Source organism: Cucurbita maxima, unplaced genomic scaffold (genome assembly GCF_002738345.1).
Source record: "Cucurbita maxima cultivar Rimu unplaced genomic scaffold, Cmax_1.0 Cma_Scf00004, whole genome shotgun sequence".
Lineage (NCBI taxonomy): Eukaryota > Viridiplantae > Streptophyta > Magnoliopsida > Cucurbitales > Cucurbitaceae > Cucurbita > Cucurbita maxima.
In genome coordinates this window covers 1,803,563-1,815,220 of record NW_019272020.1, presented here as the reverse complement: position 1 = coordinate 1,815,220, position 11,658 = coordinate 1,803,563, and the positions used below count along the sequence as shown (strand labels likewise).

Here is an 11,658-nt window from a genome sequence, read left to right as displayed (position 1 = left end):
AAATCGGAAGATTTATTGTTCTCGTTTCCCGATTAACACAAAAATGTTCTTCTCGCAGCAGTTCTTCTGTTCGGTCTAAACTCTGAACTGAAATTCTCATTCTCTTTCGTCAGTCAATCCATTTCTCCATATGCTTCTCTATTAGCATGTTTCTTTGAAATACAACTGCGGTTATCATTAGGGTTTTGATCTTCGATTCATCTTTCCAAGAGACGGACCGGAAGAGTTCGTCCACCTCCCATCGTTTCCCCCTGGCTTGCTGTTTGCGCAATAATCTCCATCTATCTGTTCTTCGGCTCCTAAATCCTTCTGGAAATCGAGATTTTAAACCAGAGATATGGAATCAGCGGAGGGGCTTAATCACTTCAAAGTTGGGCTTCTTCCAACAGTGTTCTATATTCCCGACTTCATAAGCGACGAAGATGAGACTATGATTCTGGATGATGTACCAAATTTTACTATTGCTTTTCGTTCTTTGCCCTTTTTTTTTGCCCTGTAATTGTTCGCTAAACTAGGTAATTTCATTTGTAGATTTATAAAGCGCCTGCGTCAAAATGGAAATCCTTGAAGAACAGGAGGCTGCAAAATTGGGGTTTGTTGAATAGCGATCTCATTTATTTTTGCTAATTGTTCGAAGTTCTGAAGTTTTGAAAGATTTGTAAGACTGCTTTCCTTATCCATTGATTTCTTGCAGGTGGCGTTGTACATGAAAAAGGTCTTCTTCCTCAAGAATGTAAGTAAAGAAAGAACTATATTTAAATGTTCTTAGTTAAGCTTAAACTTGATTGCCATATATCAGCTAATATTAATGCATGGAGATGGACTTCTTATTGACTTGATTACAGAATTCTAGCATGCTCTATTCATAATAAACTTTATATATTCAAGGTAATAGTACATTTTGTTCCCTGTTCTGTGCAATTTTTTCTTGAACGTTTAAAAATTGAAGACAACCAAAGGGAGAAATTTGGTGCATGAGAAATTAACTTCAAATTGGAAGTATAAGGCAACTTATAGGATAGGTGAACACACTGTGGAGGTTTGGAATGCAGCAAATTTCATTTTTGTCTTCCTGTTGGCTGTCCTACCAAATTTAACTTTTGCTTTCGATTACTCTGGGGGAATTAATACTTTTGGTTAGACTAGTTTAATCCAATCTCCTCATGGGAATGACTGAAAACCGTTGGAAAGACTTATACTGTGAGATCCCACATCGGTTGGAGACGGGATCGAACCATTCCTTATAAGGGCATGGAAACCTCTCCCTAGCATATGCATTTTAAAACCGCGAGGTTGACGGCGAAACGTAACAGACTAAAGCGGATAATATTTATTAGCAGTAGGTTTGAGTTTTTACAAATGGTATCGGAGCCAAACACTGGTCAGTGTGCTAGTGAGGACGTTAGGCCCCCAAGAGGGGTGGATTGTGAGATCCCACATTAGTTGGAGACCGGAACGAACCATTCCTTATAAGGGTGTGGAAACCTCTCCCTAGTAGACGCATTTTAAAATCGTGAAGCTGATGGCGATATGTAACGAGCGAAAGCAGACAATATCTAATAACGGTGGGTTTGGGCCATCAAGCTTGCAATTGGATATTTGTGTGGGTTTACGAACTTGAAGAGAATCTGTTCTATAGGTTTTATAACAGTGTCCTTTGAGCTCTAAAGTTTTGATCTTAGCACGGTTTTCTTACTCATCTACGTTGGGTAGTCCATATTTCCATGTCCCTTTTGCAAAAACTTGGATATTTCACATTCTTCTACGACGATTGCTTAAGTAGGACAAACAAGCATCCATATCATTTATCATAGTACACCACTTGAATCAGTTAAATTGACAAATCTCTGTCTTTTGATGTTCTGCAGTGCCTATATGGCTGACGAATATCACCAAGAAGATCTATCAAGAAACAAATCTATACCCTGCACCCATAAACCATGTTCTTATCAACGAATACCGTCCTAATCAAGGCATAATGGTACGAGCCTTCGTTTACCCGTTCTTAGTGCAGTTCTTGTTTGAATTATAATTATGTTCTTGCCATGATCCTCATCATAGAACTAATCTAGCGCTGTATTTTACCAATTAGCAACATCTTAGAAACAGTTTTTGGCTCTTGTGTAGCCACACCAAGATGGGCCTGCTTACTTTCCTGTAGTAACAATTCTGTCTCTCGGTTCTCCTGTCGTTATGGACTTCACTCCCCATTCGAGGTTGAAATCATGTCCAGACCAGTTGACAGAAAGCTTCGACGACAATGATTCTAATGGAGCTTCTGATGTCGAGACTCACTGCCCTTTCTCTATCCTTCTAATGCCTCGTAGTTTGCTCGTTTTTAAGGATGAAGCTTATTCAGGTAAATCTTGCCCTTGATTTTGTCTTTTAACCTTCCCAGTTTACTTGATTTTATCTTCTAATGCCTCGTAGGTTACTTGCATGGTATCAGTGACAATAGTCTTCAATGTTACGAACAGGTATGATAACAACTAAATGTAGCTATTGCAGGATCTAATTCATTCTTGATATTGATTTCATCATTGTAAGTTTGTTTTTCATTTCTTTGCTTTCTCAGGCAGTGAACAAAATTGAAGTTCGAAACTGTCTATTAGAAACTGAAAATCCAACCGTTGAAGTGAACTGCAATCATAGTTGTTTCGAGAGAACGAATAATCGGCTTTCGTTGACATGTCGACTCGTACCAAAGGTTCACAAGCATTTGTTCAGGCGTTGAACGGCTTGAAGGAACTTTTGGTTTGTACAATATCACAAGTTCTAAATAATTTATATGGCTATCCTAGGTTCGTTAACTATTGGTTTATGATTCTATATTTTAATAATATGAGGTAAAGGATTCAAATTTTTGATTTCGTAGTCGTTAGTATGTAATTTTTTTTACAACTGCTTAACAATATAATTTTATTTTTATTTGATAATATTTCTTTTTCTTTTATCATATACATAATATCATTTATTTATAATGAATAAAGGGAAGATTTTGAGTTTAAAATAACAACACGATCAATTTTATTTTTTATTTTATAATTTACAATTACATTTATATTTTTAATATATTTTCTTATCCACACATTACCATATATTTTAAACTAATAGAGAAGAGTTAAAAATAACAAGGTAAAAATATGTTTGAGATAATTTTTTTTCATAAAATATTTTGACGATATCAATTTTATTTTTATTTTCTCATCTACATAATACCATTTAGAGAGACTTTAAATACAATATTAGAAAGACATTTTTTCCACCTGATTTTATCATAAGATATTTATTAAAAAAAAAAAAAAAAAAAAAAAAAAAAAAAAAAAAAAAAAAAAAAAAAAAAAAAAAACTACAATTGTGTTATTCTAGAATATATATACACATAAAATGTTGTTCCATAAGGTCGGGCACGTGGATCGAGTACAGTAGATTTTCACTTTGTGTATTCAGAGGGGAAAAAATGTAATAAATGAGAGGAAGGGGAAAGAAAAATAGAAGAAGCAGTGCAGGAAAAGAAGTCAAGAAAGAAAAGAGAAGAGTGGAAGAAAAAGAAGAGAAGAGAAGAATAAATGGAAAAAAGATCAATAAAGCAAAAGAAAGAAGATGAGAAGAGGTAGAAAAGAGAGAGACAGAGAAGCCAGAAGAATATGTGAAAGAAAGAAAGAAAGAGAACATAAAAAGGAAAAGGAAAAGGAAAAACGAGTTCCAGCAGAAATGGCCTCTTCAATTTGAAAAAGAAATAGATGATTTAGACACAATTAACTTAAATATAAACGCCTTCAAATTCACTACGGTTAACCAATGAATTTCATAATACAAAATTAAATACTTAGACATAATCTAAGAGTGAAATCTAAATTTTAGAGAGCACAAAACTCAATTTTATTAACTAAACTTGTAATTAACAAAAAGAACAGAAACAAGAATCACTTCGTATGAAGTTACTAAATTCAAAATTGACTGATGAAATTCAGGAAACCAATCCACACCATAAAAAGAGAGACAGAGAGATAGAAACATTACATGGCGAGCACAAACATCCGGAAGAAAATAATCTTTCAATATTTTGAATCTACTTCATCTTTCGCAAACAAACATTAATATGTTCAAGGACCTGCAGCACTCATAAGATCAAAAGAAAAAAAGAAAAAGAGAAATGAAGAGAGAACATAACGATGCTCGAGTCACCAGATTTCTGCTTCTTCCTCGAATCGGAACTTCTATTACACACAGAATTCAACTTCCATTGAAATCGATCTACCTTCTGTAATCGAAACTTGAAATTTCTAGGTTTCAGGAAGTGAAATAGAAAACTGGATGGAGGAACAGGTGGAGTAGCATGATGCAAGTGAAAGAGAAAGAGAGGAAAAATAATCCGTACACAATTTGTAAAGCCATAGTCGAGAAATTACGCAGATCGGAGCCTCTGGTTTGATGATCGCAGATCTCCGATTCAGAGAGAAAAGCGGCTAACCCAATTTTGCCGGAAGGATTTGAGATATTTTGAATTGTTTATATTATTACAGCAATTGCCAAGCCGAACGTGGCAAAGCCCAAACAGTGAGTTTGCCACGTGGCACAGAACGGAATTCATTCCGCTAATGAATCACAAATTTACCAACATTTGGATTAAACTAATTTCTAATGTTTATTAATTTTATCTAACAAAATTTTATATTTTGTATTTGGTAAAATTTTCAACATTTAAAATTTTATATCAAACCATATTAATAACATAAAATACGTACGATAATAAATATAATAAAATATGTACAATAAAAAAGTCATAAATATAATTATAAACCAAAAAATAAAAGAACTACTATAATTATTATCACTTGTATTTATTAACTATCACTTATTTTTAATGATAAATTATAAATTTAACTTCTAAGCTTAGAAATTGATGTCTATTTAGTTAACTTGATTATTGAAGTTTCTGTTTAATAACTATTTTATTTTTTATTTTTAAAAATTAAACTTAAAAAAAATAATTTTAATTCTAAACATTTTTTTTAAAGAACGGAACTATTTACTTTGTAGATAAAAAATAAACATAAAATATGAATAATCAGATTCAGGATTTCATAAATGGAAAAAAAAAAGAAAAAAAAGAAAAAAAAGTAAAATAAATACAAGAAATATGTTTGACCTTGAAGAAGGTTGAGATTGGAGCTTCGTTGCGGCGATCGAATGCGATGGAATCAATCTGTTAAAGAAAAAGTACGGCGAAAACGACGTCGATTCATCCACATCCATCCAGATCGTCTGCTTCAATCCCGCCGACTGGCCAATGGAACTTGCTCTGCCAGAGGAGTCGACAACGGCGTCGGAATCGGCGAGGTGCGGCAAACCGGACAGGTCGGATGAAGCCTCAGCCACGGATCGATGCACTTGAGGTGAAAGAGATGGCCGCAATCAGGCAAAGCCCTAAGAACATTCGAGTTCTTGTAATCGGCCAAACAGATTGAACAGCAAGAGGCAGAGGAATCATTCTTCAGAAGCTTCGCCTCCGAATACAGCAATTTCGGATAACTCTTAATTGTCTCCTGATCGAGTCCGACATCGACGACGACGGCGGCTTCTCCCTCCGCCTGCGGCGGCGAGCGATTGGTGTTTCTCTCGACCACGGACGTCGACGATAAGCCGTTTCTGGTGCAGTAATAGGAAGCTAAGAGGATCGTAGTGATGAGAATCAAAAGCCCTAACGAGACGCCGATTCCGTAGCCGAAACCGCCGATGTTGTTTGAGGACAGAAATCCGCCGCTGTCCGCCGTGCCGTTGTTCATCGCGGTGAGACGCAGAGGATGAGTAGCCGGAGCCGGAGAGGGAAAATGAGAAGATTGGATTTCTCGGTTGCCATTGTTGTAAGCCTCATTGACTATTTGGGAGTTTTCACGGCGCCTCCACTAAAAAGTCAATGCCAATTGCCAAGATGAGATTTGAACAAAAGAAACCCAAATTTATTTATTTACTTATAATGTAAGCTAAATGTATAATCAATAATGTTTGAATCATTCAATTATTTTTTAGGTAATAAATTAATAAATAAATTTTATTCCTAATTTAAATAAAAATAACAACTTAGTTCCTTATTTTAATTTGTAACAATTTAGTTTCTATAGCGAAATATATTATTAATATTTAATAAAATTATATATAAATATTATTATTAAATAGAGTATATATTATTAAAAAAGTCTACACATAATTTTTTTTACATGTGTGACGATAAAGATTTAATGCAAAGATATTTGATATTGATGCATAAGAGATTAAATTAATCTGATTTAATATAATTATAATAAAAAATAAAATTGAAAAATAATGCCAAATCAAAATTTATAGATAGTTATTAAAAATAAAGTCAATGGGTATCCATGTGATGGGGAGACTAAGTATGCATTATCACTGGATGAGGATTTTGAATATTTTAATGATATTTTCAAAAGTCAACGCTTTCTTTTTTTTCTTTTTTTTTTTCTTCACATCAAATAATGAAAAAGAAACTGAATGCTTTAAGGATCATTATTTATGTATATTTGTAATCGATTTTATTTTAAATGAATGCTAAAAATATCTTTAAAAAGTTTTAATTACAAAATTCTAACCATTTTCATCTCAGATTTTTTTTAAGTTTTAAATATATTATCAAAACTCAGTATTTTGTTTTTAAATAATATAAAATTTAGAAATATTTTTATTCATTAGGATCACAATAATTCGCCGATCCACCATGGAGCATTTTATATTTATTAATATAATAAAAACAGAAAATGCTAGGAGGGTGGGAATATCTTTATTTAAAAATTATTCTTAAAAAATTTGGTAAATTTATATAAAATATTTTGTTGTAATGATATGTTCATGCATGTTTAATTAGTATTAGTATGAAATTTTAAATAACTATGAAATTTAATTAGTATTAGTATGAAATTTTAAATAACTATGAATGTTAAATAACTATGAAATTTTAATTAGTATTTGTGATGAATTGGAATTCATCTGGGTCAATGTATATCTAATAAAATTAGGCAAAATTTGAAAATTGATAATGTGTCCAAGGGATAATGTTAATATCCAAAGAAAGAAGGATTTTGATCGAATTGACCGTTCTTGATGAAATATGTGAGATCTCATATTGGTGAGAGAGGAGGATGAAGAGAGTGTGGAAACCTCTCTCTAACAAACCAGTTTTAAAATCTTGAAAGGTAGCCTGAAAGAGAAAGCAGAAAAAACACAATATCTGCTAATAGTGAACTTGAATCGGGTAGCCTGAAAGAGAAAGCACAAAGAAAACAATATCTACTTACAGTGAACTTGAACCGTTACAAAATAAGTGATCTTATAAACTATTTTCTAAAAATGAAATTAATCCATTAGAGCGTTTGTGACATAAAAAAACATATTATTGTAACGTGGATGTGTATAAAGTTCCCTTTAGACTATAGTTTCAGAAAGTAACTATGTATAACTTCCTCAACACTTAATAAATATTGCAATTCCTATGCTACACTTCCATTTAATCAATAACATAGAACTGGCAATGAAGCATGTGATGGTTTCCACAAAACCCAGCAGCTTATTAGCATAGCCAGATTCTTTACACATATTTTCTATTCTGTTCTATTTTCATCTAAGAAAATCGGCCATAGTGATCCGGGAGTTCCGCTATTCTACAGGGATCACACACACACCCTAAATAACGATCCTTGGATATGCATCTACCTACCTAATAAAACAGAGCACAGTTTTGCAGATGAAAGTTTGTAATGTATCTGCTTACCATGTATAGATAGGATTTTCGACCTGAGGAGGAAGGAGACGGAGGTCTTTACAGTGCTGTCTGTCGTAGTCACGGGTCCCCGGAATCGCTCCGGTACAGAGTCTGAGGAGTTCGTTACCAGTAAGACAATAATGGGCAAACGCAAGACCACCATCAACGACTTCAGTCAGACTAGGTGTTGAGATCGACTTCCTGATCGCTTTCCGATCGGTTCCGTTTGATTCCAATTCTTTATCACTGTTCAAGACTTTGTTGAGATCTGAATACTCCAAGAATCTCTGGGTAGCAGCCTCCCATGAGAGATTGTATCTTTCCTCAGGAGTAAGAGGGTGAGGTTCGTTTTCCAATGCCTCTTTCACTTTGGCAACAAAATCTTCGGATGACTTGAATGTCAAACAGTTGGGGAAAGACCTGAAGAAATCATTGGATGGATGATCTGCACATACTACAAACTTTCCCATGGCAAGAGCCTCCGCCGTAGCGGTACAGAGCACGTCGCTGACGCTCGGGTTTATAAAAACTTTGTAGCTTCAAGGAGAAACACAGAAATATACTTTCAGAGGAAGAATACAGAGAAATTATGTTGCATAAGCATTGAAAAAGAGAGTTCTTACTCGTGAAGTGAATCATCTGCATGGTCCCTTCCTCTCAAAAAGTTCACATTCAGCTCTAACTTTTTAGCTGTGCTCTGAACCTCGTGGGCGTCCTCTCCATTTCCAAACACATCCAAATTGAACCCATCAAGCTCATGCTTGTGCTTTGCAAGCAAATCTATCAGTTCTCTGTATCCTTTTGCCCAGACCATTTTGCCTAAGAAATATGCGCCTTTTGAAAAAGTTATATTCCCAAGCTTTCTATCTTCATCGACTTTTTCTCCAATTTTTAAGAACTTTGGATTTACACCATGCACATTGCAAATAACAGACTTGGGAAGATCTTGGGTGGCAGCAGAAAGTCGAAGAACCTGGAAAAAAGATAGAACAAATGGTCGAGTAATTGAAACTGTGAGAGCCCACAACAATGTTAAGAGCGATCCAATCACGAAGAAACATCTAGAGGAATGATATTCTTCCATAGCAAACAAGAACAGTTCTCAATTAGACAAGAACAATTCAGATCATCCATTATGATTTGCCCAATTAGATTAATACCTTATGACAGTAAGCTCTGATGACCCAGTTGTTTATGTGTTTCACAAGGAATGCTTGCAGAGCGCCATTTTTCTCCCGCTTGATGTATTCCAGGTAATTCGTATGGACCACACCGACAACGTGGTTAAATTTATCGGTCCAACGCCTGCCATGATGGTACCAATTAAGGTGTTCTGGTTCTTCCAAGATAGCTATGTCAGCGTCCTTGGAAGGGATAAACTGAGAAGTATCACCAGCTGGTATGATACTCCGCCTCTCTTTTGAGAACTATAAAACAATGAATCAGTCTAAGTTCAATCCCTCAGTGAACAAAGTTTTTAACAATTCACAAGAAACTCACCTTTCCTGGATAGAATGAAATTTTAAAATCAGGCTTAAACCCAATTCTTTCCTCAAGCCATTTACGAATGTAAGTCTCTTGCTCTTCTGGAGAACTAAAGGTGAGATGGTTAGGATAAACTAACTCCTGATCTGACATGGAAAGCCAAGGAACTAATAACGTTACACTTTGTTTTGCAGATTGTGCAAGATATGCAGCCCTAAACAACGGGTTTACAGCTGTTCCCGTCATCCATGGAAGGCTAGCGGTCGTGACGATAGCAACGTGCCTTTTCCCGTCTGATGGTATGTGCTTTCCATGATCAGTCCAAAACCCACCATCATAGCAATGTCCAGTACTTTCTAGGACGCTGGCTACCCTTGAATCCAATTCATCATTTACGCTATCATTTCCTAAAATAGAGGTTTCTCCTGAAGTGGAGCCCCATAGTAATTGATTCTTGCGTTTGTTACACAAGTTTTCCACTATCTTATCACAAACATCTGCAAGAAACCAATCAACCGGTTATGTACAAATTAACACAGATAGAGGGAGGAGAACGCATCAGGACATCTTGAAACAGCCTAAACTCACCGTTAGCAGATTAGTCTCACGGTTTTAGAACGCATCTATTAAGGAGAGGTTTCCACACCCTTATAAGGAATGCTTCATTCTCCTCTCTAACTGATGTGGGACCTCACAATCCACCCCCCTGGGGCCAAGGGTCCTCACTGACACACCACCTAGTGTCTAGTTCTGATATCATTTGTAACAACCCAAGCCCACCGCTAGCAGATATTATCCGCTTTTACATCAGCCTCACGGTTATAAAACGCGTTTTCCACACCCTAATAAGGAATGCTTTGTTCTTCACTCCTACAGCATCTTAAAGGCTGCAGTTCTAGATAACTATAACAGATTTGAAAATTTACCTCTTCTAATGCCAATTTGATCAAGGAAAGATCCAGATTGCCTAACTAAGCATGCTAAAAGCTCAGGAACACCCAGTGGTGGCACCTCCTATATGCACAAAAATGGTGAGATTATTAGCTTAATTATACCACAGAAAAGAAATTGAAGCATGTTCCCACGGCTTAAACATTTTAGAAGCAAAGATGAGCCAAACCTTTGAGTCTTCAGGGTCCTTGCAGATTGATCTCTGCAAACAAGGGATTCAAGCAAATCATTATGGAAGAAACAGAAATATAACAAGTCTACGATGATAGCATTAATCTAAATGTCATGCTAAACAAGATTAAAGAACAAGAAACATACCAAGCTCGACTTCACTTTCTCCACGAAGTCCCCGTTCTTAAAACTCTCAAACATCTCGGCCGACGAACTCCGCTTCTCGAACTCCCTCAATCTCGTTTTCAACGCTTGGATTGGCTCCCAATCCCTAGTAACGGTCACCTCCTCGCTCTCGTTCTCTCCCCAAAACTCTCTAAACCTCACTCTGTTCCATTTCCTCATCCCAGCACCATCGATAACCCCATCCCCATCTTCCACCTCGGATACAATTGCGTTCTTAATAGCAGACAAATCGATCCGAATCCTCGTCCTGGGCTTCCACTTCTCCAGTACAGTCTTGCTAAAGTCCGGCGAAGAGTACACCCTGCGAAATTCCGATATCTTCGGCTGCAATTTCTTAACAAACTCAATTTCAGCAGGAGGAGAGGAACCAGAACCAATTGCAGGAACAGAGAAACTAGAGGCGGAATTAAAGAAGTTCTCGATTTCTCGGTCGAACGACGTGGCCAAATTCTTGAAAGAGTTAGCTCTGTCCTTAATCAACTGAAGATCCGCATCCGCCGAGTCGCGAACCTCCCTCCAGCCTTTGGAAAGAAAGGAGAAGGCGTTGGAAGAAGAAGCATCACCGGCCATTGCGGATTGTGATTGAAGGCAATCACGAGGTCCGGAGAAGGAATCCCTGGGAAAAGGAATTACGCAGGAAGAAGCAGTAAGGAAGAGAAATTAGGAAATTTGGGTAAAGGATTTTGGGTGGGGTTTGTCCTTCTGAAACCTCCTGGAAGCGAGGGAAGAAGAGCCCACCTGGAGGAAAGTGGAGGAAGATGGAAGATGGAAGATGGTAGATGAGAATGGAGGAATGGAGAGGGAGAATGACGTGGCGAAGTGGGATTGGAGGGATGGGGGAGAAAGGAGAATCGTTTAGGGTTTCATTGCAGAATATTCTGAAGAAGAAAAAAAAGAAAAGGAAATGTGAACGATGGATAACAGACTGTGAGCACATCCGTTTGTGGCTGAGGTGACGGTTGGGGATTTTCCCCCAATTTTATTAGCGGACACTAAAATTCAAAATACCCTCTTTTTATTCACATTATTCTTTCTCATCGTGCCAAATTTATTTTCAACCTATTTTTTAAAAACATTTAAAATATTAA

The 11,658-nt window shown here is 36.3% G+C and overlaps 3 protein-coding genes across 3 annotated transcripts; 1 reads left to right on the top strand and 2 right to left on the bottom strand.

The window, feature by feature from the left end:
- Window positions 1-34: 34 nt before the first annotated feature.
- On the top strand, window positions 35-2,870 carry LOC111478769 (alpha-ketoglutarate-dependent dioxygenase alkB homolog 6). Its single transcript, XM_023123214.1, has 7 exons — window positions 35-445; window positions 532-592; window positions 695-733; window positions 1,869-1,981; window positions 2,128-2,359; window positions 2,431-2,477; window positions 2,576-2,870. Exons 1-7 carry the CDS (start codon window positions 338-340, stop codon window positions 2,732-2,734), a joined length of 759 nt encoding a protein of 252 aa, XP_022978982.1. The 5' UTR covers window positions 35-337; the 3' UTR covers window positions 2,735-2,870.
- A 2,212-nt stretch (window positions 2,871-5,082) lies between these two features.
- LOC111478050 (RING-H2 finger protein ATL70-like) lies at window positions 5,083-5,951 on the bottom strand. The gene has a single exon (XM_023122128.1). The coding sequence runs from the start codon at window positions 5,787-5,789 to the stop codon at window positions 5,274-5,276; it is 516 nt and encodes a 171-aa protein (XP_022977896.1). The 5' UTR covers window positions 5,790-5,951; the 3' UTR covers window positions 5,083-5,273.
- A 1,440-nt stretch (window positions 5,952-7,391) lies between these two features.
- LOC111477776 (digalactosyldiacylglycerol synthase 1, chloroplastic-like) lies at window positions 7,392-11,535 on the bottom strand. Its single transcript, XM_023121662.1, has 7 exons — window positions 10,532-11,535; window positions 10,383-10,415; window positions 10,189-10,276; window positions 9,278-9,759; window positions 8,938-9,204; window positions 8,401-8,750; window positions 7,392-8,314 (listed from the first exon to the last, which is right to left on the bottom strand). The coding sequence occupies exons 1-7, from the start codon at window positions 11,138-11,140 to the stop codon at window positions 7,783-7,785; spliced, it is 2,361 nt and encodes a 786-aa protein (XP_022977430.1). The 5' UTR covers window positions 11,141-11,535; the 3' UTR covers window positions 7,392-7,782.
- Between the last annotated feature and the right edge of the window lie 123 nt (window positions 11,536-11,658).